Source organism: Furipterus horrens, unplaced genomic scaffold, assembly GCF_987537825.1.
Source record: "Furipterus horrens unplaced genomic scaffold, mFurHor1.1.pri manual_scaffold_2, whole genome shotgun sequence".
Taxonomy (NCBI): domain Eukaryota; kingdom Metazoa; phylum Chordata; class Mammalia; order Chiroptera; family Furipteridae; genus Furipterus; species Furipterus horrens.
The window spans coordinates 141,572,355-141,599,830 of record NW_028327172.1 but is presented as its reverse complement, the minus strand read 5'-3'; the positions used below and the strand labels follow the sequence as shown (position 1 = coordinate 141,599,830).

At 39.0% G+C, this 27,476-nt stretch overlaps 1 protein-coding gene across 1 annotated transcript; it reads right to left on the bottom strand.

Moving 5' to 3' along the window:
• Window positions 1-1,779: 1,779 nt before the first annotated feature.
• Window positions 1,780-26,482, bottom strand: OLAH (oleoyl-ACP hydrolase). Its single transcript, XM_090267365.1, is given in 9 exon segments — window positions 1,780-1,913; window positions 2,247-2,329; window positions 7,019-7,182; window positions 7,850-7,949; window positions 11,548-11,596; window positions 11,599-11,682; window positions 21,118-21,248; window positions 23,900-23,995; window positions 26,457-26,482. Coding segments are annotated over 9 exon segments (867 nt in total).
• Window positions 26,483-27,476: the final 994 nt, after the last annotated feature.

The window sequence follows — 27,476 nt, the reverse complement described above, 5'->3', positions numbered from 1 at the left end:
CGAATCTAAAATGATCTCAAAATAAAAAGTTTAACAACAAATCTAGCTTGATTTCTAATTTGGAGAATTTGGGGAAGTAAAAATAATTCTCATTTGTACTAAGTTTTGCCTAAAGATAGTCAGAAGTCTTCCACAATGAAGTCAACATCCAAATCCAACAATGAGAAGACATAAGCAATGGAAGGTCTGGTTCTTCCTTCCAGCCGAGGGCTTGGAAGCTCTCAGAGTTCCCACATGGACCTTACCTCCACCAGATGAAAAGGAAGGTGAGAAACCCACCTCAAAAGTCTGGCATTGGCTTCATCGGGTGGTTTCCATTTGTGTACTGTATTAACTGAAAATGTTTAAATTCATAATCGAGAATCCAAAATAATTTGGTGGCAATCATTCTGTAAGGAAACCCTGGAAGTCATATAGTAGAGTAAAGCACAGCACAGCATGTACTAAACATTTAACATAATTTGCTTGAAGCTATTTGTAGTCCAGATTTATCATGTGAATTCTAAATCAAAGCCCTGTCTTCATAATGGATTTTGTATTATTTGTACTTTGTTAAAAAGGAATGATAAGTTCTGAAAAATACCTCCTGTATGCATTTCCCTTGCTCTTATTTACTAAGACTCGTTATATATATTTAAAAAGTGTTAACAAAAACACAAGCTTATATGTGATCATAAACATATCAATGCTTTAAAAATTAATGTTTTAACCTATAAGAAAATTGGGCTAAGCAGTTTAAGCCATAAGAAAGGGACATTGGTTACATCAATCAAGTAGTAGAACTTGTTGTGAAGATCCACAGGAAGTAAGAAAATCAGGGTGTCTGATAGAACAGCCAGGATTCCAAGAGACAATCTGGGAATCGCCAGAGACGGCAGGATCCACACAATTCAGAGACAAGGTGCCTCTTCGTTTTCCTCAGGAGGCATCTGTGGATCCCATTTGTAGTGTTCTTAGTTGTTCTTGGTTGTTTTTCCCTATTTCTGCATTTTTCCTTTTAGCTTCTGTTTGTTTCCAGCTGTTCTGCTTCCTCCCCATATCAAAATCAAGTGGTCACAGAGCAAGGCTGAGGTAGCCTATGGGACATGGCGTCTATATACTTGGCCACTCCATATGCCAAGAGCCAGATTCTAGATCGGCTGTCCATGGGAGGACTCCCCTGGGCCAAAGCCAGTCACTGCCAGCACAGCAGCAGGGCCACCCAGAGCCAACGGGCAATCGATGTAGAAGGAACCCATCGGAAGAGGGCCAGGGCTTACAGGTGCTCTGAGGGTTTAGCAGAGCAGACAGCATTGATTGCTTAGGACTCTCTTGTTTTAACCAAGCAGTAGGTTACATTTCCTTATTAAGTGGGATGACCTTATATTTCAAAAGATTAGATCAAGCTTTGAACCCCCGTGTGTAGATAAAACAATAATTTAATTTCAAGCATGTCCCCTATCTGTCATTTCACAGTTTAAATAATTGAAGGGGGAAAAATGGATTATTTACCGAGCAGAAACTTTGTTGACAGACTTGCCACAGATGAGACTCAAATGAGATTCTAAGACAAAGACAAAGGACCCCCTCTAGAAATACGCTTGACCCATTTGTCTTTTGTCCCCAGGCACATAAATCCTCCATGGAGAAATACATTTATATATAACAGATCACCTGACAGTAGCAAATGTACACTTTCCAATTTCTGGGTAAAACTAATGAGCTACTTCTGAAAAGTTAAAAAAGAGTATCATATAATCACTTTGACTTTGTCAGGACCAAAAGAAAAAATATCTAAAATTAGGTAAGTGTCAATAGTTTTAGACACTTGGCTATGTAATTCTTGATGAAGGTTTCATTTGAAGGTTCCTTGAGATAAAAGTGATTTCCTGGATACACATGAATATCAAAACTTCTGGTTACATTTTCCCAGGCTAAAAATAAACAAAAGTATAAATTGAATAACAAATGATACCAAAAACAACAAAAGATTTACTTCCAGGTATTACCTTTTGAAGATCTGACACCAGGGGCAGAGTTACTTTCAAGGTCTCATGTTCTATAAGTCCTGTATTTTTTATTTCTCTAAGACCTATCAGTATACAGTAGTATTACCTGAGTTCTCTCATGGTGCACAGAGCTGACATCTCTCCATTTATGTTATAGAAAACCCGGGCCCATTTTCTACTCATTTCTACTTCTGGTAGCTGAAACACTATCAAACAAATGTCTCAATAAAATACTAAAAAATATCAAAGTCATTTCACCTTCTATATCCTTTACTATACCTTCAGATCCAACAAAGCATGTTAAGTCACAAGACAGAATGGCCTCAGAAGGTGCATTAAAGCTGTAAACAGATAAGAACTGGTTCATAACTTTTCCAGGGATTTTTTTTCCTGTTACTAGAGTCACTTGAATAAAACATGGTGTGTCCTCGCGTCTTTCTTTTTTGTTATTTCCAGAAATCCAAACATTTTTTACCAGCTGTACTTCTACATGTGAAACCATCTGTGGTCCAGGCCATTTTCCAAGATCATCTGATTTCTAGAACGATGGCACTTGGGCCCCCAGGCCCACTCAGGTTGAGGCTGGTTACAACTAGTCCCTTTAAAGGCGATTTCCAGAAATAACCAGCTCTCCATGGTCCAGAGATGGTTGCAACCAACAGAACAGAAGCAGGTTCATGCAAGCAGGTCCCCGGAGTTGGTTCCACCCATTCTCAGTTTAATCACAACAGCAACATACATTTATCGAGTTAGGTGCTGGCTGGTGTGTTAGCCACCAAAAACCCGTGGATAAGCACTGTCTCTCTCCTCCTGCAACTTAGAGACTGGCTGGGGAGACAGACATAATGAAATAATCAGACAACTAGAGTTCAGGAGGACCTGTGAACACATGACATTTGGGGGTGAGGTAGCATCAAGCAAAGTCTCCCTGGGGAAAAAGAGTTGAATCTGAGATCTGAATGAATAGGACAAAACTGGGCAAAGGGGAGATAGTGAACACAAACCAGTGGCTTTCTGAGAGCAAAGGGGGAATTTGGGCAAATTAAGGTAAAAGAGGTAGGTAAGGGCCAAGTCTAGGCCTCATGGAGGGCTTAGGTCATCCTTAGAATGAAAGGAAGCTACCAAAAGGATTTAAGGCAAGTGTGTCAGGACCAAACTTGATTTTTGTACCTCTAGGTATAATGTGGGACTGGACTGGACTGGACTGGACTGGAGGTGGGCACAGGGTTTGTGGCTCTTTCAATAGTCCAGGCAAGAATTCCCACTTTTGTCCAGAATGCATAAAACCAGGAGTGCCACTCTCAGCCAGATGATGAGAAAAAGAGCTCAACAAACTACAAGATCACAAGTTTTCTTCAGCTCATCAGAGAGCTGAGCTTGCAAGTCAAACTAGAAACCAAATTCCAAGGAGAGTCAGCACCTCTGAGGAGGGTTGGGGCATGCAGACTGGCTCATGTACAGAAAGCACAGGAGGACGATGTGTCTGCTGGACATTCGAGGAAGAAGAAATCAGGTAACATGTTAAAGTGCTCCAGACCAAAGGTGGGTGGGGTGGGCGGGGGGGTACTGTCAGATGCACGTCATACTGCTTGCAGGCTCTTTTCCATGGGCCTCCACTAGGGGTTCACAAGAAAGATTGAGAACAAGGCAGGAGGCCGTGCAGTAGGATATTGGCTGTGGCCATAAAACGGGCACAGAACCCTGTTCCCTGCCGAGGCCCTTATTTCCTACTAAGCAAAAGCCTCAAGCAGCTGGAGGAGGGGCATCAGACACTTTCACTCGCCTGCAGGCAAGGACCCATGGCTGCAGCAGATGGAAGCATTAACCCTCTACCCTTGGGGAAGGAGTGGGAAGAGGTGTTGGGCTCACACCTATATCAAAATTTCTGCTTCTGGGGTGGGGCAGGAACCTCTGCATAAGACCAACCACAGGGAGACGGGGCAGGCATGCTTGGAGAGTCCCACCCACAAGACCCAGGTGCACTAGGACATCCAAGAACTCCCCCTCTTACCCCAGAGGCTGATCCCACACATTGAGCAACAAGCAACAGCTGTCTGTGGAGAGAGACCGTTTTATAAGGCACAGGAAAGACTGAAACATTGAGGAAAATTCTCTAGTGCCCCAGTGTCGATGCTGAGAACATAGGAACACAGGGGACTTGGAAGCTGCCATTGCCCAGAAGTGACCATAGTAACAACAAAAGCCAGTCGCAGGTAATTTCCAGTCTAGATTGACTCAACTTCCCATACTGATGGCCTGGCAGCAGGTGAGATATGCTCAAATCCAGGTGTAAAAAATACATACTGCAATCTCTGCTTCATGCATATCTGGCTTTCAAATATATATATATATATCTCAAGAAACAACTCCATTGTCAAGAGGCAAAGCAACCAAAAGACTCAGACCAGATAAGCCCCAGATGTTGAAACTATCAGACAGGGACTTTAAATACCTATTTTTGAGATGTCAAAGCACTTTGTGGAAAAGGGCCACATGCATGGGTAAATGGGGAAATTCATTAGAGAAGTGAAAACTACAAGAAAGAGTCAAATGGAAGTTGTCTGAACAAACAGCAACCCAACTGAGGAATTCCTTTGACAAGCTCATCAGTAGACTGGATACAGTTGAGGAAAGAATCAGTGAACCTGAAGATGGTCAATAGGAATTATCCAAACTGAATTGCAAAGAAAAAACAGTTTAGGAAGGCAGATCACCCCAGAGCCATGGGACAAACTCCAGCAGCCTAACACGTGTGTAACTGGGGCTCCATGAGGAGAGTAGAGAACAGCACACATGGCCAGGCCGGAGAGGAGGACCTCTTGCGTGAGTCAGGAGCAGTCAGGCTTTCTCACCTGTCACAGATTTCTGTCTTGGCCACCAGGCTCCGAGACTTGGTGGTGATGAAAGCAGAGAGGACTGAGGGATGTTCTGTAGGCCTGGTTTTATTTAAACTGGAAAAGACTGAGAACCACAGAGACCAGCAGGGAGAACAGGCTGAGAGCATGGAAGGAGCGGGAGTGAAGAGGGGAGAAGACTCGAGAGAGCAGAGTTTGGGGAAGAATTTTTGGAATCTGGAGAGAGGAAGCCAATAGCTTGGGCTATTGCACTCTGATTCACTGGGGAGAAGGGGAGAGCGTTAAGAAGGTTTTCTATATTGTATGACGGCAACATCCCTGTGAGTGATTTCTCTTTTATTTTCATGTTGGAGAGATTTCTTCAGAGAGCTGTTGAGAATTTAGGTAAGCTTCTACAGACAAACGCCACCTCAGCATCTACACTGTGGCCAAGCAGCTTGTGAGCAGCTTGAACTGACTCTGGCCCTCCTGTGGGTGCATGTCCTAGATGACAGCAGCAGAGTCACAAGTAAGGGTAAGTCCCTAACCCAACTCCCCCAGCAGCCCTTGTGAGAAACAGTCTCTCCTCCCTCCCCTGGCCTTCCCCTCATGTGTCCCTTAGACAAGACCCCTATGAAGCTTACCAAAACTCACATTTTTTGGTATGAATTGACTGATCTGGCCTTAGCACAGAAACCTCGAAGGCCCCCACCCACAGACACTAGGTGTCCCGGGTCCTGCTGCACTCTCCGCCTGCACCCTGACCCAACCTCTCTGGTAGCCTCCCAGCGTGCCATGGACCTCCTCCAGGACCCGTGAGTATAAGCCTCTCTATTTCAGTTTCTAGGGTGGGCTGTTGTTGAATGTAACCCACCATCAACACCCTGAGGCTCTACTAACAAATGTTAACAACACCACACAACAGCCTTTGCTAGTAAATTGTTGCTTGTGTTTTGTTTTTAAAAATTGTGGTGGTTAGTCAGTTGCCAGCCTGACCTCATTTAGTCCTCACCACAACACCTGGAGGGAGTTTTTCTGATCCTGTCTTCTGACACAGACTGTTTGAGCAACAGGCTCTGAATCGCCCAGTTAGTAAGCCACAGGCAGAGGGTTTTGATCCTGGTAAGCAGAATCTACAGACAGCATGTTTAACCATTGTGTGAGGCTTTTGCCTATACTCACTGAGAGTTCACAGGTACTTGAATTACTTTTCCATTTTTGGGGGGTGAGGTCAGACTGGTGTTTCTTTGATTCTGACTCTGTGCTAAGCCAGCAACACAGACAACTTATCCCTGTGAGGATCATGCTTGGGCAAAGATGGTTGGGACAGAAATGGTAAAAGGTGATTGGCTTGGGTCACCCAGGGGGCAGCTGGTGGACTTAGCAGCAGATTGGAGATGGACAGTGAATGGAGGGACATGCCATAGGTGAGCAGGATTGCCTCTGGTTTCAAGGTGCTTCAAGGAGCTTCCACTTTTTGTAGCTATTTGTGTAAACATCTTGTCACACACTGCCCAGCCTTTGTGGAGGAAATAAAAGAAACACGGACCCAAGCATCTGCCTTCTAGGAGTGTACACGGTGGAGACAATACCCAGGCAAACTGGGACAAATGCATGACAGACTCTAATGGTGACTAAGGGTCAAAGGCTGGCCCAGCAGTCACTGCTATGGGGACATTAGACTAGGAAGAGCCATTTGGTAGGTTTACTTTATTGGGAGGCTTAACAGAATGTGAGGGCTTCAGTCCTACCAAAAGAATTGGGCAGTAGCACACACATCTCACAAGACAGAGCAATGGTCAGGTGCCATGGAGCTAAATGAGCCTGAAACAAAATTAACAAAAAAGCAAACACTCCTTCCTGCCCTCGCGCACCTCTACACACAGCTCAAAATGTAGGGATCTGCTCCTGCTGACCCCTCGAAGATGAGAATGCTTTGGCATTAATTTATTCAACAAATATGATATATGATAAAACATGTATCTTGAACTACACATACACACACATCTTTTAAACAAAAATATGTTCTTTTTATCTTACATTGATACAATTTTTGTACCCAGGTTCCATTCTAAGCCAATAAAAAGATTGCTCTTAAAATGCTGTCTTCCTGTATTGTATAAGCAGTCTCAGAGAACTGCCAATCTACATTTTTCTATAGATAATTATTTTTAAAAGATTACTTATCTCAGTTACATGTCATTTGTAAAAATGCCTGCACCTGCCCTCACAATGGGAATATATTGTTCATAAATTTCCTTGTCATTAAGAAAATCCATGCGCGTACCCCCAAGTTCCAAAAGGAGAGAGTGAAGATGTTCATTTGACGGTTCTCTATCTTCAAGATGGCAAGACCTGGCCTTAATAATATAGTCTAATATTTCATATAACACCCTTGTCCATAAACTGAAAGCTCCCCAACTAAAGGAAATGTCATTAAGTCAAGGTTCAGAAGTGGACTTCTTTATCTACAGGTTTCGGGGGGAGACATTTCTTTTTAAAAGCAGGGAGAACAAGGTCCTCTGCACTAGTAATTCTAGTGTCATCCTGCCACCAAAATGGCCATCAGGGTCTTTCTTTGGATGGGAAGGGAGAGCAAAGGGCATGAGCGTGTGCAGCAGGAACAGCAGCAGTGACATTAAAAGCAAGAGTGGTTCGGAAAGGTAGATGCCACTTTCCCCTTTGGAGATTTCAAGTGTTCCTTCCTGGCTCGGATCCAGTTTCTTAGCTGAAAGTTGATTAAGTTCCCAGCTGACCCAGAGTGAAGAATAAACACTTTTGGTCAATTTACCTTGAAGATATCAGGGACATAGCAAGCTCTGACCAAGACACAGATAAGGTGCACTTCAGAGAAGAGGAGAGATGATGTTGGAAGAGATTTGAGGGTCTTTCTGTTAGCCAATAGGATCCCCACCATTGTCTCCTCATGGACCAGAATTTACCAGATAGGGAAATAACAACATGAGTTCCTACCCCACCTCCCATTTCCCTCCACCACCCACCCTTAAAAAACCCGAAATTACTTACATGAGGAGCAGGTGTACTTGACAAAAATACATGCATTGGTTCTGGCTTATGTTTTTCTTTTAGGTGTAGTGCAGTCATAAAAGCAATACAGGACCCCATACTAAATTTGGGAAAGAAAACATGATAATAACTGTTCAATAAAGTCATGGTAATCCACTGAAAGTTAGTAAGACCAAGGATCATAAACACCGCAATGATGATGGCATAGGCAAAGAAAAACATAAGTTAGTTGAATAAATGTAGTTATGGAGAGTATACTGTCAAAGATTTATATGCGAATAAAAACTGTTTTAAGTCCTAGCCAGTGTGGCCCAGTTGGTTGGAGCATTGTCTTTTAAGCCAAAGGGTCGTGGGTTTCATTACCAGTCAGGGAACATTCTGGGTTGCGAGGTTCGGTTCCTGGTCTGGGTGCCCGATAGATGTAATATTTCTCTCTCACATTAGTGTTTCTCTCCCTCCCTCTAAAATCAAGAAGCATGTCCTTGGGTGAGGATGTTTTAAAAAGGATTTTTAGATATCCTACATAATTCAGTCTAAGACTTAGTACTTCTTTCCACAATGTCTTGAAATTTATTTAAATTTCATTTTCTCTTTTATTTCAGAACTCTATTGTTATGTCTTTGATAGTATCTATTACTAGTCCTCAATGTATGGTCTGGGGTCCCCTGGGAATTCCTGACACCTTTTCAGGTGGTCTGTGAGGCTAAAGCTATTTTCATGGTAATATCAAATGTTATATGCCGTTTTTACTCTCATTCTTTCCTGAGTGCATGGTTAGTTTTCCAGAGGTTGTGTGACAGGGGATGTTGCAATAGTTTGAATGCAGAAGCAGATGTGAGACTCCATCTGCCTTCTATGCAGCCAGACATTAAACAGATATGGAAAAGTGTAAAACAAGGGCACGCCTCTCACTACTTTTGCGGGGAGATAGTCTTTTACTTAAAAACATATTATGTCAACACATAATGGGTTTATTAATAATATTTTAAGATAAGTTAAATACATTTAAAATTTTGGTTTTAATTTCTTTTTTTAATTATACTTTCTTGATTATGCTATTAGAGTTGTCCCAATTTTTTCCCCTTTGTCCCCAGCACCCCTCACTCCCTTAGGCAATCCCCACACCATTGTTCATGTTCAAGGGTACATAGGTTCTCTGGTTACTCCATTTCCTATCCTATACTTTATCTCCCCATGGCTATTCTGCCTTGGTAGTGTGGTCTAATGTAGTGGGTGTCCTCTAGGGTCCAGTGGCACAGCCTCCCCTATCACCCAAGCTGTGTCCTCAAGGTACACCCTTTGTATGACCTGAGTACTCCCTCCTCTTGTAGCTGAACCTTGATTGCTGTTGGGAGGTCAATGGGAAGGATTTACCCCCAAACTGTCAGCTTCAAGGACTGGCTATGACCACTGACCACCAACCTCCCCCACCTTGGAAGATCAGCTGTGCAGGAGCAGGGTGGTGGTGCTCCAACATGGTCTGTAGCTGTCCGCTGGGTGTGCTGGCCCTTGGGTTTCCCGGATGATGCAGGCCAAGGTCAGCCCCCACCTGTGTTTTTCCCAGGGTCACCCTGCCTGAGCTATAAAGCAATCTGAGATGACTGCTACTTGTGCTGGACTTGGAGAGTCCCAGGGAAAGCCAAACTGTGAATCTAGGCTGGCTTCTACTAGTACTGGGCCTGGGGCCACTTAGCAAGAGGTACAGGGGCTGGGGGCTCACTGAGGCCAGCTGTTGCTTGTTTGAAAGGATTTAGGAAGCTGTGAAGCAGGAGCCTAGACCAGTCAGTCATATGAAAAAGCAGCTTGGATGGGCACATAAATTGGGTCGGGCGGAGGCTCTGGTGATCTCCAGGGTAGGACAAACAGTGTTATCCAGGTTGATGGAGTCTCAGATATGGAACGAGCTTCCTGGCTCTGTCAGGGGAGGGCCTAGAAAAGGGGCAATGGCCTCTGCTTGCCTTGATGCCAGATACTTCAGTTTCTCCCTGTATGTCACTGGTGCCTTTCCAGCTGCTCCCTCACTGCTGGAGCTCAGAGGGAGAGAGTCTGAGTAGGTAGTCTGTGTGTGGGTTCTTTAAGAGGAACTGCTTGGGGCTGCAGTGGTTTCTTCCACCGACTCAATTCCTGCTTGTTTTTACAACCAGAAGTTGTGGGGACTTATCTTCATGGCACCAGAACCCTCAGCTGGGGGCCTGGTGTGAGGCTGAGATTCCTGGCTCCCAAGATATCCCTCCTGAAATTTTATCCACCACATGTGGGTGTGAGGCTGGCCCATTCCGCATCTGTGTCCCTCCTACCTGTCTGGGTGAATGTGGTTTCTTTGATTCCATATTTGTCAGACTTCCATTCAACTCCATTTCTGACAGTTCTGAGTGATGGTTGTTCTATATTTTAGTTGCAGTTTTAATGTGATTGTGTGAGGAGGTGAGCCCTGTTTACCTGTGCTGTCATTCTGACCAGAAGTCTTAATTTCTAATGTAGTGAATATTGACAGTGTATCACACTTAAGCAAATGTTCTCTGAGGTCCTCAATGCTTTGTAAAAGTATTAAAGCAGTACTGTGACCAAAAGTTTGTGAACTACTGTGGTCATTAGATATATTTGTAGACAATACTGCCAGAGACTTTTTTGGTAAGTATCTTAGGAGAAAAAAGGGAAACTCAGTCCCATGTTCATTGCTGATGGAGTGTAAATTGCAGGTAATTTGGAAATACATATAAAGAGCTTTAACAATGGGCATACATTTAACCTAAATTCTGGAAATTTATCCTAAGAAACTTATGAGATGTATACTAAATTTCTAGAAGAATGTTCACTGAATGTTTTTATAACAGAAAAATATAGAAGTAGTACTATGTTCACAAAGAGAGATTGAGGAAACAAGTCATGAAGCAATGTGACCCCCACAGCACTATTGAAAGCAAGTCAGGAAAAGATGTAAAACAGGACCTTACATGTAAAAATACTATGGAACCACATCAGAATTATAAAGTACTTACTAGGATGATTGATACTTTTTATTTTTTGGCTGAGCATATCCATAAATATTATATAATACAGTAGCTAAAATTTAGTGATTCCTTACTACATAATTTATGATCATTGTTCATTTAATCCTCAAAAGAAAGTACTACTATCATTTCACCTTTAAAGAGAAGGAAACTGATTAAAAAACCAAAGACATTTGTTCCAGGTCAAACTGACTAAGAGGCAGTCAAAACTCCAGGATTCACGTTATAACCTTAAAATTATACAACCTAGCACATACTATTTATATAATGTTTAAAGTTAAAAATAATGGAAATATAGGTTACTGTTATAATCTTGATTTTACATGTCCTGGTTTTTTGCCTGAAGGTACAATTACTATACAAACTAGCCAATTGTAAGAGTTGTGACTAGTCATAATTATTCAACAACCTGGGACTATTTTCCAAAGAGAAGATGCCACAAGGAGCCCTGGATCTGAACAATTCATCACAAAAAATGCCATTTACCTCTTTCTGATCCCTGTTGTACAATGTCTTTCCGTCTGACTTTCTTGTCTGAGAGCAGCTATAACCACATTTAACCAAGCACTCCTTCAAGCAGAGATGAAGCAGTGTAATACAAAAGGTACACATCTCACAAATGCAAAGAACAACATTAACCAATGACTTGTGATTGAAGAAATGCCTTTTTAAACAGATTTTAAATACCTGTGGCTAAAAAATGCAAATGGTTTATCCTGGGTGACTGGCAGGAGAACACAGTTTCACCAACCGCGTGGTGGATGTCAGCGGCAAAAGATTCTTCAGATCGACTTCCTCTCCGGGCAAGCCGTGTGGAGGGCACTGGAGATGGAGAAACACTAATGAATGCACGGGGACAGCGAGTGTGGTACTGGGATATTGTAAAGGAGCTTATGTTAGCATGATGTGAATCACTGCAAAGAAATGAGGAGTGACTAATAACAGTAAAATCTAGTGACATGAGAGATTTACAATGTGCTGAGAAAAAACAATAGCATAAAATACAGCAGCCTAAATATCTGAAAAATACTCTCCAACTACAAAATACCTAAAAATACTAGATGAAGCATACCTATAATTAGATGCATAGTTTAGCTCAGTGAAAGGGAATACCTAGAATAAAAAGAGGGAACTGGAAATTCAGCTAGTGAGCATGTGCTGATGGAATGGTTACTCTGACGCCTGCTGCCTATGTCAGGAAAACATCAGTTTTCATGCGTGACTTAGAACGGAGTCCTCCAAATAAGGCCCAGAACCTCTGAGCTCTAACCTCACTGAAAAGTAGACTGGTGGGGCGGGGGGGGTGGGGGTGGGGTTCCTAATGGCAAATGGAGACAACAACTTTCTGCGTTTACCTTGCCTCTGAAAGGGGGAAAAGTTTGCCCTTATATATATTTTTTAAATCAAAGCCTTGCATTTATGCAAATTTGAAGACTAAGCTTATATTATCTTGATAATCTGGGGAAAATGAAGCTGAAAAAAACAGCTCACAGGGGTACTGGAGTTGGATTTTTGGATTCCACATATAAGTGAGACTATATTGTATTTGTCTTTGACTTACTTCACTTAGCATAATGCTCTCAAGGTGCATCCATGTTGTCAAAGATGGCAGAATTGTCTTTTCATGGTTGAAAAATATTCCATTTTCTTTATTCACTTATCTGTTGATGGAGACTTAGGTTGTTTCCATTACTTTGCTGTTTGGAAGGAATGCTGCAATGAACACTAGAGTATAATTATCTGAGGTCACGATTTTGTTCCCTTTGGATATATCCCCAGAAGTGGGACTGCTGGATCATACTCATATATGGTAAATCTATTTTTAAGTTTTTAAAGGAACCCCCATACTGTTTTCCATAGTTGCTGTACCAATTTACAATCCCACCAACAGTACACAAAGCTTCCCCTTTTTTCACATCTTCATCAATATTTGTTAATCTCTTGCCTTTTTGATGATTGATGTCCATTCCAACAGGTGTAAGGTGGTATCCCATTGTGGTTTTAATTTGCATTTTCTTTTTTTCTGTTTGTTTATTTTCCTTTTTCTATTTTTTAACTGAATTGTTTGGGGTTTTTTTTTTGTTGTTGTTGTTGCTCTTTATTTGTATGAATTTCTTATATATTTTGGATATTAACCCCTTATTAGATTGGTGGTTTACAAATATTTTCTCCCATTCAGCAAGTTGTTTTTTCATTTTGTTAATGATTTCACTTGTTGTGCAAAAGATTTGTTTAGTTTGATGTAGTTCCCCTTGTTTATTTTTCTTTTGTTCCTTGTTCTTTGAGTGTCATATAAAAAAATCATCACCAAGACCAATGGCAAGGAATTTTTTCTATATTTTCTTCTAGGAGTTCTACAATTTCAGTTCTTACATTTAAGTTTTTAATCTACTTTAAGTAAATTTTTGTTAGTGTAAGATAGGGGTCTAGTTTCATTCTTTTGCATGTAAATATCCAATTTTCCCAGCACTATTTATTGAAGAGAATGTCTTTTCTCCATTGAATATTCTTGTCTCCCTTGTCAGATATTAGTTGATGGGATATGCATAGTTTTATTTCTGAGCTCTTGATTCTGTTCCATTGGTTTATGTGTCTGTTTTTACGCCAGTACCATACTGTTTTGATTATTATAATAAGTTCTGTGTTTTAATGTACAGCATGGTGACTATAGTTAAGAGTGCTATATTGTGTATTTGAAAGTTGCTAAGAGTGTAGTTCTGAAAAGTTATCACAGCAAAAAAATGTAATTATGTGAGGTGGTTGGTGTCAATTAAACTTTTTGTGGTAATCATTTTGATATATTTATATATAATCATAATGTTCACCTTCGACTTATATAATGTTAAATTTCATTTATATTCCAATAAAACTGGAAAAACTAAAAGGGTAATTTCATGCACAGATTTTCAACAAATCAAAAAATTTAAAAATAACAGTATTGTCAAGGATCTAGAGTAATACAAATTTTATACTTCTTTGCCAGTATAATTCATTGCAATTCCTTTGGAGAACAATTTGGCAATATTTCATATAGTTGAAGGCATTCATACATTACCATCCAGAAATTCCACTCTTAGATATAGGCTTTCTCACACATGTATGCAAGAAGACATATATAAGACAGCTCATAGAAGCATTACTAATAAGAGAAAGAATAAAACTGACTTTAATGCCTGTAAAGAGGACACATACATAAATTGTGTTATAGTCACACAGTGGAATACTATATACAATAGTTAAAATCTGAAGTAGAGATACACATAGTCACATGATAAATCTTAAAAAATAAATTTAGGAGAAAACAGCAAGTTTCAGAGGAATGTTTATAATATGATAAATTTATATAAAGGCAGATAAATTTTAAATAATAATATATATTATTTAGGTAAGTATTTGAAGAAGCCAAAAGGAGAGAGCGAATACAATTGGGAAGGGAGTGCATGGAGACTTAAATGTTATTCAGTTGTAATACTTTATTATTTAAGAAGAGCAGACTTTAATTGTCTATATTGAACCATCAGCTGTTTATGAAAATCTTATATGAAAGTACTTCCAATAACTTCTAAAAATATATTAATGTATTAATAACAGGGCTCTCTTCTTCCAATGAATGGATTTTTCTTTTCTTTTTTCTTTCTTTTTTTTTTTTTTTTGAGACCTGCTATCAGAGAACTGGTGACTGGAGAGTAGAAAGGAAGAGGCATAAAGTAACAGAGAGATGCAGTTTTAGTAAGGCAGCACTTCCAGGGGAGACCTTGGAAAGGGGCAATGTCTCCTGGAGATCTGATGGCAAAATAAGGAAGGGATGAAGATAAGAGACATGGTAATATCAAAGAGTCAGAAGAATATAGAATCCCCAACCATACAAACAAGGTGTCATTAATTTTTTAAAAACTGCACTTCAACATAGCAACAGATGAGGGCACTCCTGAGCCAAGAAACAGTAAGCAATAAAACACGTTGGTCCTACGTGTTACTGCATAGAGTTTTGCTGAATAGTGAGGAGGAATATCTAGCATGCTTCATCATAAACAGAAATAAATGTAACATTCAGAATATAGAACGTATAAATTAAACATTTACAGCTTATGAAAATGCTTTATAAAAAACTCACTAAGCAGAATAGAACAAAGCAACACTCCAACATGAATTAAATTTAATCAAACAAGAAATTACATAAATGGAGATTTCCGGCCAAGATGAAGGCCTAGCCAGACACGCTGGGTCTCCCTCCACAACTAAGAAGGAATATAACTACCTCAAAACTAGAGACAACCAGAAGTTCCAGAAAATCAAGCTGCATGGAAGTCCAACAAACAAAGATATAAAGAAGAAATACTCATCCAGACAGGTAGGAGGGGTGGAGCTGGGGTGGAGAGGACACAGTGTGGTGGTGGCAGCAGTGGCAGCAGTGGCAGGCTGGCAGAAAGCAGTTACACATTTCAAAAAGTTTGGAGGGATACCTGGGGAACGTTCCCAACTCCTCACCAGACTGCACAGCTGATAGTCCCAGCACCAGGGAAAATCAAGCCTCATTGCTTCTGACTGGCAAACCAGTCGGGGTTGGGGTGGAGGAAGAAACAGTTGGTCTCTCAGCAGAGTCCTCTTGTTTAACGGGCCCCCATGGTCCTAGAACATCTGCAGACCCACCCACTCTGGGAATTACAGCCAGGGCAATAGCTAGAGAGGTGCCAGCCTCATACAGAAGTGGGAGAAGTGCCTGGAAAAGGGATGAGTGCTGAGCAAGTGGCATTGTTCCCTCTCAGACCCCTCCCCCATATACAGTGCCACAATGTGGTGAAACAGGTTGCCCTGTACTGATAATACCTAAGGCTCTGCCCCTTACAATGTAACAGGTATGACAGCTCTACCTAAGACAGAGAGGCAAACAAACACAGGAGCCTGTCAAGATGAGAAGACAGAGAAATATGGTCCAAAAAGGGGGAATGGATCAAGGTTCCAGTGACAGAACTAAGTGACAAAGAGATAGCCAACCTAACAGATGCAAAATTCAAAATACTAGTGTTAAAGATGCTCACAGCTTGACAGATATGCTTGATTACAGCAAAACATAAGGGAAAAAGTGAAGGCTATGCTAAATGAAACAAAGGAAACCACATGAAACCAATGATGAAGGGAAGGAAACCGGGGTTTAAATCAATAATTTGGAACATAAGGAGGGAAAAAAAGTCAACCAGTACAGAATGAGGAAACAAGAATTGAAAAAAAATGAGGAGAGGCTTAGGAACCTCTGGGACAACTTTAAACCTCCCAACATCCAAATCATAGGAGTTCCAGAAGGAGAAGAGGAAGAGCAAGAAATTGAAAGCTTATGTGAAAAAATAATAGAAGAAAACTTGCCAAATTTGGCAAAGGAAATAGACATACAAGTCCAGGAAGCACAGAGAGTCCAAAACAAGCTAGACCCAAAGAGGACCACACCAAGACACATCATAATTAAAATGCCAAAGGTGAAAGATAAAGAGAGAATCTTAAAAGCAGCAAGAGAAAAGCAGAGAGTTACCTACAAAGGGGTGCCTATAAGACTGTTGGCTGATTTCTCAAAAGAAACTTTGCAGGCAAGAAGGGACTGGCAAGCAGTATTCAATGTGATGAAAAGCAAGGACCTACAACCAAGATTACTCTATCCAGAAAAACTATCATTTAGAATGGAAGGGCAGATGAAGTGCTTCCCAGACAAAGTAAAGCTAAAAGAGTTCATCATCACAAAGCCATTATTATTTGAAATGTTAAAGGGACTTATTTAAGAAAAAGAAGATCAAGACTATGAACGCTAAAATGACAATAAACTCACAACTATCAACAACTGAATCTAAAAAATAAAAACAAAATCCAACTAAGCAAACCAGAATAGGAACAGAACCATAGGTATGGGGATCATTTGGAGAGTTATCAGCCGGGAAGGGGAAGGAGGAGAAATGGGGAAATAGTGCAGGTATTAAGAAGCATAATCGGTTGGTACAAAATAGACAAGGGGAAGGTAAGAATAATATAGGAAAGGGTGAAGCCAAAAAACTTATATGCACGACCCATGGACATGAACTAAGTGGGGTGAGATTACTAGAGGGAATGGGGATACTGGGCTGAGGGGAGCAAAGGAGGAAAAAATGGGACTACTGTAACAACATAATAAATAAAATATACTTTAAAAAAAAGTAATTACTTAAGTGAAAGAACACTGTAGCCCTGACTGGCATGGTTCAGTGGGTTGGACATCCTCCTGCAAACCAAAAGTTCCCTGATTCAGTTCCAGTCAGGGCACATGCCTGGGTTGCAGGCCAGGTCCCTGGTTGGAAGTGTGTGAGGGGCAACCAACTGATGTTTCTCTCTCACCTCAATGTTTCTCTCCCTCTCTCCCTCCGTTCCCCTCTCTTTAAAAAATAAATAACTAAAATCTTTAAAAAAGAAAGAATACTGTAACTTACAATTTGAAATTTTGAATATAAATAGACAAACAATTACAAAAAGAGCCGACAGAAATAAAATTGAATAAAAAGATAAAAATGACTTCAAAAAAGGATTTAAGTGGATACAGAGGACAGGAATAAAAGAGCTAGGGAAAGGAAAAGAAAGAGTGGAAAAAATCCCAAAAGAAGGTAATAATCATAAAAAGCAGGAAAAAAAATCTAACAGAAGAATAAATGGAGACTCTCAAGAAAGCTAAACAAAATAAAACACTCAAAAAGAAGTACTATTTGAAATTATAATCCACACAAATTTCTCTGAAATAAAATATGAAGCTATGTATTGAAAGAACCATATGCTGGGGAAACTGACCCATAATAGTCAAGTATTATATTTTTAATTGAATACAATGGCATTATAAAAGAAACAGGAAGGTCTGTTATCCTCCCTTTACTGCTCCCTTTTCTCTCCTGTACATGCCTGCTATTTCTTAGCTAAATGATTTGCTTTTATAGAAAAAGCAGTTCCCTGGGAAAATTGCTGATTTTATCCTGATAAAATCGCTTATCATTTTGTAATATAGATTTCCGTTTAAATACAGTAATCCTAAAACTATAGGGATATAAACTCATTCAAGTTAGAGCTGATTTCAAATTGCCTATCCTTTTAAGTATTTAATACCATGACATCACTTGTCTCTGCTTAAAATAAGTTTTTAGTTTTAATTTAAATTGAATTAAATTATCTACCTTAGAAAAATCTCAGAATTTAACATGAAAAATATTAATGATGGAGAGGAGACTTCACATACTACTCAGTTCAAGTGCTGACAAGTGGACAGGAAAGATAAACCTATCAACAAGGCAGGCCATATGGGTATAATGTATGTTGAATTTTGCTCTCTGAAATAAAAAATGCCCTGTTCTTTTCAGCTGTCATGGAACATTCATGAAAATTGATCATACTTATAGGCACACAGAAAATCACTAAAAGGTCCACAGAGTAAAAATAAAACAGATACTAGTCTCTGAAAGCAATAAAACTAAAAATCATAAATATAAACAATATATTTTTAAAAGTTCTTGTAACTGATTTTTAAAAAATTCTCTGTTAAGTCTTAGGTCAAAAGGGAAATATAAAATGAAGTTATTGAAATTTTCAAAATGATTTTAACTATTTATATTAGCATCTATGAGGTACAGTAAAAGCAGTGATCAGAGGAAAATTTATAGTCTTACATAGTATGCCAAAATGAAAAAAAGGAAAATAAATGCATTCAATATCTTAACTCACAATTATAGCAAAAGAATAAATAAAATAGAAAAAAGTAGAATGAAAGAAATAATGAATATTAAAAATTAATGTGGTAAAAACAGGAAATAGTAGGACTAATAAGTAAAAATTGCAGGTCTTTGATAAAATTTCAGTAAAATAAGCAAAACGCTAACAATTTAAGAAAAGGAGAACGTGAAAAAGTACAAAATAAGAGGAAGTAACCCTTTAACTCAGGGAAACTTTTGAAAATCAAAGGAGACTGTAGGGCAATACTCTATGCAATATATTTGAAAATTTACATGTGATTTGTGTAATTTAAAAAAAATACAGTTTATCAAAATTGACTCCAGGAAAAATAGAAAATTTAAATAGTTAATTTTTATAGAAGAAATACAAGTTGTTGAAGTATTCTTGCAAAAAAAGCACTAGTCCTAACCCTGTTCAGTGTGGGTCAGTTGGTTGGAGCATCTTCCTGTAAACTGGAAGGTCCCAGATTTGATTACCTGTCAGGGTACATGCCGAGGTTGTAGGTTTGGTCTCTGTACAAGAGGCAGCCTATTGATGTTTCTCTCTCACGTTGATGTTTCTCTCCCTCCCTTCCCCTCTCTCTTAAATCAATGAGCATTTCCTCAGGTGAGGATTAAGGGGAAAAAAGGTACTAGGCCTAGATGATTGTCTAGGAAAATTCTTCTAAACATTCACAGGACATAATATCAATGCTACTCAAACTCTCCAGAGCTTTTTTTAAGTAATAAAATCAGCTAGAGGAAAGAAGACAATTACATATAAAGATAGTAAACATTACTGATTTATAGAAAACAACACAAGTCAGAGAACAATGCTATGTCATCTTTATAATGATGAAAAAGCCTAGAATTGCATATCCAGATTACATAGTTTTCAAATGTGACAGCAAAAATATAGAAAATTTCAGTCTCCTGAGAGAACTTGCTGCCAGCAGACATGCACTACAAAATGTTTCCTTCACGCTAAAACTCAGACTATACAAAGGAAGAAAGTGCTAAAAATTAAAGAAACATGGACAAATATAGAAGATGTTTTTTCATTTAAACATTTAAAAATATAACTATTCAAAGCAAAAATAACCAAAGTTTACTGTAGAAGTAAAATGTATGACAGCAATAGCGAAAGGACAGGAGTGAAAATGGAAGCATGCATTTTAAGATTCTTAAATGTTACACAAAATAGAACGGTGTGTTAAAAAGAACACACACTGGACCAAGGGAGATTTATCGCTGGCCTGGGGTGCAATGATGGTTTGACATATACACATAACTTTAACAGAATCAGAGATAAATATCGTGTTATCGTCTCAATAGATGAATAAAAAGCATGTGACTTCCTTTCATTAGAAAGACTCTACTCACAACAAATTCGGTATATCTAGAAGGAACGTACTTCAACGTAATAAAGGCCATATAGGACGAGGCCACAGCTAACTCAATACTAAACGGTAAAACTGAAAGTTTTTCATCTAAGATCAGGAGTAAGACAAGGATGCCCCCTCTCATTATTGCTATTCAACATAGTACTGGAGTCCTAGCCAGAGCAATTAGGCAGGATAAAGAAATAAAAGGCATTGAAATCAGAAAGAAAGAAGTAAAAATGTCTCTTTGCAGAAGACATGATTTTATATTGAGAAAACGTTAAAGAATCCATAAAAAAAATGGTTAGAACTAATAAGTTCAGTAAAGTTGCAAGATACAAAATTTACATACAAAAATCTGTTGTGTTTCTGTAGATTAACAATGTATATCCACAAAAGGTATTAAGAAAACAAGTCCATTTACAATAGCATCAAAAACAATAAAATGCTTAGGGATAAGTTTAACCAAGAATAATGTTATCTGAAGATAGACGGTGATAAGTGAAAGATGTATATTGTAAATTCTGGAGCAACCACTTAAACAACTAGAAACATGCTAAAAAGGCGATAGAGGAGGTACACAGAAAATGTTCTTAATATTATTTTCATTAAAAAAAAGTAAACAGGCAAAATGGAACAAATCACAGATGGGACAAATCGAAAACAATTGTAAGATGGGAGATTCAATTTAACCATATCAATAATTACATTAAATACAAGTGCAGGGTTAGAATGCCATTTCCTAAAAAGTTCTTCTAGTTCTAATAATAACAAAATAAGGATAACATAATATTTTTAGAAATATAAAAATCACATTATTAGAATGCAATCTTTTTTTTATCCTCACCCAAGGACATTTTTTCATTGCTTTTAGAGAGAAAGGAAGAGGGGCAGAAAAACATCAATGCAAAAGAGAAACGTTGATTGGTTGCCTCCCCTATGCACCTGGACCTGGGATCAGCACCCTGACTAGGAATAGAACCTACAACTTTTTGGTTATGTGACAATGCTCCAACCAGCTGAGTCACACCGGCCAGCGCTAGAATGCAATCTTGAATGACTATTGTTATTTACCTTCCAGTATGGAAAATCTTTATTATGCTTCAAATTCCTATGTGTGTGTCAGCTGACTTTATAAATTGCCTAGATGGAGGTAAAAGTTAACATACCTTCCACTGAATCAGGCATCTTTTTGCCCCATTTGGCAAAATAAATGGAGCCACTTGCTGCCCAGGGAAAGCAAATCAGCCTAAAAATTGCACCAGGCTTTGAATATGAGCAGTTCACCACTTTTTCATTCCTGGGGAAAAATAAAAATATCTTTAACATTACATTATCAATTAATGTGTTCAAGCTGAATTAGATGTGTTTTAATGAAAACTCTTAGTTATAAGGAGAATATGTTCAACTGTAAAGTGCCAATTTTTCCAATAAGAAAGTGCCCTCCTAGAAAAGGATTTTATGGTTTATTTTTGACAACTGATTATGTAAACTTTTAGGGATGTAGGTGAACTAGTCAAGTATTTATATATAACATATAGTAAGTACATTTAATATGCACATTTAAAGTGATAAAAATGTTAATTCAGAAATTGCCCTTTCACAATTTAAGAAATAGTTTTATCTAAACAGTTTATCTGAACAGTCTTCATGACCACTGGAGCCCTTTGCAAATCATCTGCAAGTTTTCAGAACACATAATTTTCACTCCCTTTGAAGAATTAGGTAAATATAACTTTTGTATCTGCATATAATGTTGTCACTGAAAATTTCAACCCAAGATCCAAGTATTCACTCACATAGTATTAGGATATTTCTGTTTTAAAAATGAATCCTATATCTATATATTTTGTTCTCTATGATTTAAATATGTTCTATAAAGTTTTCAAATGGATAATTAAATTGTTTATGAAAATATGTAATCTTTCCAAAACAAGGCCATCATCCCTAGTATAATGATGAAATGTTTTGCCTCTTCTTAAAAAAAGTACCAGTTTGTGAAATGATCTTTATAAGCATTTAAAACTAATACTGATTGAGATCTTTTCAGGGTAACATGTTTTCTCTAAAGAGGACTTGGCTTTTCATAATAAAATAATTTAGAGGACACTAATAATATGAGAGACTACACAAACATAAGCACAAGAAAAAAATTTTGTGGGGGAATGACAATATTTGAAGAAAAACTCCTTGTTTCTATCTGGGCACTTATGTTAATTGCTAATTTAAAATTAAAAACAAAAAAAGGACTAATTTTAATTTTTTCTTTTGAAGAAAAACATTCGTACTTGGAGCTATGTTCCCACCAAGCAACCCTATATTCAACAAACTTATTGATCAGCCCTAAATGAGAATTTCTCTACCATTTTCTTATAAAACTGCTGGAGTTATTTTTCAAAGAGCACCAAAACCTTCAGTAGAGGCGACCACAATTTGGTAAAAACATAAAACATAGCAAATGGAGGCTTTTCTGAACCTCAATTCTTTTTGACTATTGAAAACTCTAGATTAATTACTTGATTTCAACATTTCTTCAGACAAGTCATACTTTTAAAGTAAGAAGCCCTACTTCAATCTACTTAAATTATTTGCATTCTAATAATCCAAAAATGTGTTAGAACAGGAGTGGGTACAGGTTTTGCAGTACCCGAAACGAAGCCATGCAGTTTGCAGGAGTAGAAGCGTATATAAAGTTATAAATACAAAATTAGGCGAAGAACTTTTGATCATTAGTTTCAAAGTAAAACCATCTTCCTTTGGGGTGGGGATGGTGGTAGGAGCTGCCTTTCACTTGTTCAGAGTGGTGTCAGTCTCAGTGGGTCCTCAGAACCCATTGTAATGGGACGCTTACACCTCACCGTGAACCTGTGCCAAGACTGCGTGCAAACGTAGAGCCTTGGGAGGGCAATGTGCATTGCTGCTGAGTCCGAGCAGTTCAGAGAACTGCTCTCACTCTTAGGTTCTTCCCTCTCTTCTCATCCACCCAACCTCTTCTCTCCATTGAGAGAAAGAATCAAAGACCAATAAAACCTGCCATGCCAAGGGCAGCCAACCTTCAGGGTAGAAGCCTTCTGCCTGAACTTGTTTTTTCTTTACCTTCTCTTTATTTTTAGGGTACATGGTAGAATTCTAAAACTTTAGAGTTAAAAGTGATCAGAAAAATCATTTAATACACTATTACAACCGAGTGAAAAAGACGATGGAAACAGACGCCTGGGTTCAAATCCTGACTACACCCCTGTCAATGTGACATTAGGCAAATGACTCGTGTGCTTTAAAGTCTCAATGTCCTCGTCTGTAAAATGAGGATAATAATAGTGTCTTCCCTACATCTGGATTAAATATATCAAAAATGCTTAGCATAGTTTTAGGTACACACCAAGCAAAAGTAAATGTTACCTATTATAACTTATTTGACAGTGGAAACTGAGACACAGAGACGTAAATTACTTGCCCAAGCTCACCCAACCAGTTAGCGACAAATCAGGAATTAGAATGCAAATCTTGTGAATACTGAAAGCTACTTCCCTACTCAACCCCTTTCCCATATTCTCAGCATCAATATGCAAGTGGACCACTAGGTGGCAGGACGTGGAGAACGCATTTGGAAAGCCGTGCACTTAAGAGTCAGGGAGAAGAACCTCTTCTCCACTTCGGTGTGTAAACTGAACCTCACCTTCAACTTTCCTCAACCGCACAAATGCTTCAGCCAAGTCTTGGATTTAAAAGTGTACTTTAAAATCACTACCAATTCAATAGCATTTACAAAGTGAGTGACTACTGGCATTTACAATACCTTGCACTAGGAGCAATAGACACCAAATCTGTGTGAGGCATCTGTGTGAGGCATCTGTGTGAGGCCCCTTTGAATCTAACAAGGGGACCTTAAAAAGGCAGACTGTCAAAGCACCCGGCATTGGGAAGAACTAGGCTGTACACAGAATGACGTACCTGGCTGTCCCAGCTTTGTCTCTATTTTCCGTGTTGTCAGATGGTGTAGAATCGCTGGTCTCGGCAACTTGTTGGCCAATGCCATATTCAGTGCCTCTTGGGGGGAAAACCTCTGATCAGTCTGCACACACAGAAGAGTGACCAGATTTCTTTTATAAATTCTGTTGACTGCATTTACTGCTCCAACCTCTATTTTAAAAAGAAGTGGATAACTGATGTAATCCAAGCGCGAGGAGCCTCATGCTTCAGTCACATTTGATTACCACTAAGGGCTTCCATTAACTGAACCTCCAGCTAATACACAAAAAGAAAAGGTGCAATATTTCTAAACTCTAGCAACTAAAAATGTTGCAGGGAAGAAAATTGGACTAGGAGGGAAAAGTTTGTTTTTAAAATATGAATGTTTTGGTTTCCTACATATTTATATATTTTTTAATCTTAAGGAAGAGCTAGCAAATCTAAGAAAGACTTCACTACTGTGCCAGATTTCCACTTTTGTGAGCTGCAAACATTCAGAAAAGAGAATAAAATAATTAGCAAAATTCTGCCATTTGTAAAGGCTTTTAGCTCTTCATACCCTAAGAGCTCCTTGAATCCCAAGAAGTCATCATGTCTCAGTACTCAGCTGTGAATCTCACAACTGTGCCTGGGAGCCCAGGCAGATCCCCCAACCTACCACAGTCCTTAGAGCACAGAGCAGGGCACTGGGAGTGATCAGAAGACTTGCTTAAATAGAGGAAGAGAGTTCACAGAAGGTGGGAATCTGTCTGGCAGAAACTTTTAGTAATAATGGCCCAGAGCCATCATAAACCCTCAGAAATACCACCTGGATGACTCATTAGGATTTCACTGACTTTGTGTAAGAAGTAAGTCCTTCTTAGGCAATGATATAAAATACAGAGAAAGATGTCTACTTCTAGCAAGGAAAATAGGCAGTCAGCTGGGACATAAATACATTTTCAGTGTTTATAACCAAAGGCTACAAAGCTTCAATATAGTTAGGCTAAATTCCTCCTATTCTTTCCAACTGAAATAGGTAAAACCCATAAAACCCATCTCTCTGATGTCAGTTCATTTTTGACTAGCACATTTTGTGGTTAATTATACTTAGGAAGATTAAAATGTTACCCAACACTCAAATTTATTTAACAGACATTTCCTGAGTCATTTCTCAACATTGGAGGTATCTTCATGTAAAAATAATATTGACTCTCCCCTCAAGAGAAAACCACCAGAGGCATTTATTTGACTTGTGTTCCAGAGGAGAGGAGAGAAGGAATCAAGGAGAGACAATCTTTATGACGCAAACACTCAGACTGTCCAGAACTGAAGCATGATACCAGTCCAGAGATAAAAGATGCCTGATGAGTTCCAAGAAAAGTAGTTTAAAAAGAAAGAAATCTACATATAGATGCATTATAATAAAACTGCAAAACAGGAACAGAAAGAAAAAGAAAAATATTCAAAGTAGCCAGGCAGTGAGGAAGTGGGGATGGACTATTGGAAGGAATAGCAATAAGACAAAAATGTAAAAAGCTAGAAGAGAGTATAATGACATCTTCAAGTGTTAAAAGGAAAATAGGTAACTTAGAATTCTCAAAACAACTTTTTTTTTAATCCTCACCTTAAGATTTAAAAAAAATTTATTTTAGAGAGAGAGAGAGAGAGAAACATCAATCTAAGAGGGAAACATCGATCGGTGGTGTCCCCTATGACCCTGACCAGTGATTGAACCTGCAAGCTTTTGGTGTACAGGACGACACTCCAACCAAGTGACCCAACCAGTCAGGTTTAAAAACAACTTTTAAGGCACAGGGTAAACTAAAGACATTTTCAGACAAGTAAAAATAAGTTTGTCACTAGAAGATAATCTCTGAATAAGATTTTAAAGGAAATACTTTGGGCAGAAAGTAAATGATCCCAGATGGAAGATGTGAGATGTCAGAAGAAATGAAAAATAAAGACAGTGGTAAATAGTGGTAAATATTTGAACAAGTGTAAATGGACATTGATTGCATGAAATAGTAATGTCTGATAGGCCTTAAGATATATATATATAGTATAAGTTAAAATACCAGACAAAAATAATGTATGCCTTGAGTGAGTAAAGGAAGATTCTTATAGTATTGTCTTAGAGGTTTTATAAAATATAGGCTTTAATAAATATGCATGCTTTAGCCGTGGCTGGTGTGGCCCAGTGGATTGAGCACCGGCTTGCAAACCAAAAGGTTGCCGGCTCACTTCCTAGTCAGAGCAAATGCCTGGGTTGCAGGCCAGTTCCCCAGTTGGGGGCACACGAGAGGCAACCACACATTGATGTTTCTCTCCCTCTTTTTCTCCCTCCCTTCCCCTCTCTCTAAAAGTAAGTAAATAAATAAAATCTTTTTTTTTAAAGCTTAGTAATAAATAAATAAATAAAGATGCATGCTTTAATTTGTAAGGCAAGTCCTTAAAAGAACAGAAACACACCATTAGTTACCCAACCTGGAAGAGAGGAATGTTGAGTCATTAAGTGAGCACAGAGGAAACAATCTCTGAAAGGGGAGTAGCCACCTACCTGACAGCAATGGAAAAGAAGGGCATAGGTGACCTGAGAACAAAGCAGGAAGAACAGTGTGTCCCATCGCCCAGAGGGAAGGGGATGTGCGCTCAAAGAGGGGAAAAAAGGATTTATGTATGATCAGAGGGCAGAGTGTGGGTAAGCACATGGCAGGAGAAAAAGCGAGGCAGTAAGTAGGAGACAGATTTTGGATGGCCTTGTAAGAGATTTAAACTTGATTTTAACAATAAATGCATCTTAGGATCTTGGACTTCACCTTAAGAATGATGAAAATCCATTGAAAGGTACAATGGCCAGAACTGCCTTTTAGAATGATGGCTTGGGCAACGAGGCCAAGAGAGTCAAAGGTAACTTAGGGGGCTGTTGTAACGATCTAGGACAGAAAGGAGGGTGACCTGGCCGAATCCTAAAATGTACAAACACTTACCAAATACTTACGAAGGGCCAGGCGTCACTCTGTGCTTTTAATATGTATTCAAAGCCTTTTATTTTTTACCATTAGGTAAGCACTCCACACAAAAGTGATGAAGATATTATTATTATCTGCATTTTGAAGATGAAAAGAACTCGGGCACAGAGGGGTTAAGTGACGGACCCAAAGGCACATGTTGATAGGGAGCAGACCTAAGCAGTATGGCTCCAGAAGCAGTCTGTCCTTGTAAGCCCTAATACATTTCATCCTCGTGCTAAGGGGCTGAAGAAGGGGCTGGGTTCCCCAGGTACTTCAGCCCCTGGAGTCAATAAGATGTGGCAATTTATTAGAAATGGGAGAGAGGAATCAGGTTGACTCCCTGCTTTCTGGCTTGGGCAGCTGGATGCATGTTTACTGAAACAGGAATCACAAGAGGAGCAGTGGATTTGGGGGAAAGGTGATGTGTCTGTTCATTTCGGGATGTATTAAGTTTGAAGCACTGTGAGGCTTCAAGGCGAGACTATCAGAAAGTGTTTGGCCATGGGGGTCTTGATTTAAGGGGCACATCTGGGAGAAGATTTCAGTGTAGTTTTCATCAAGGGGAG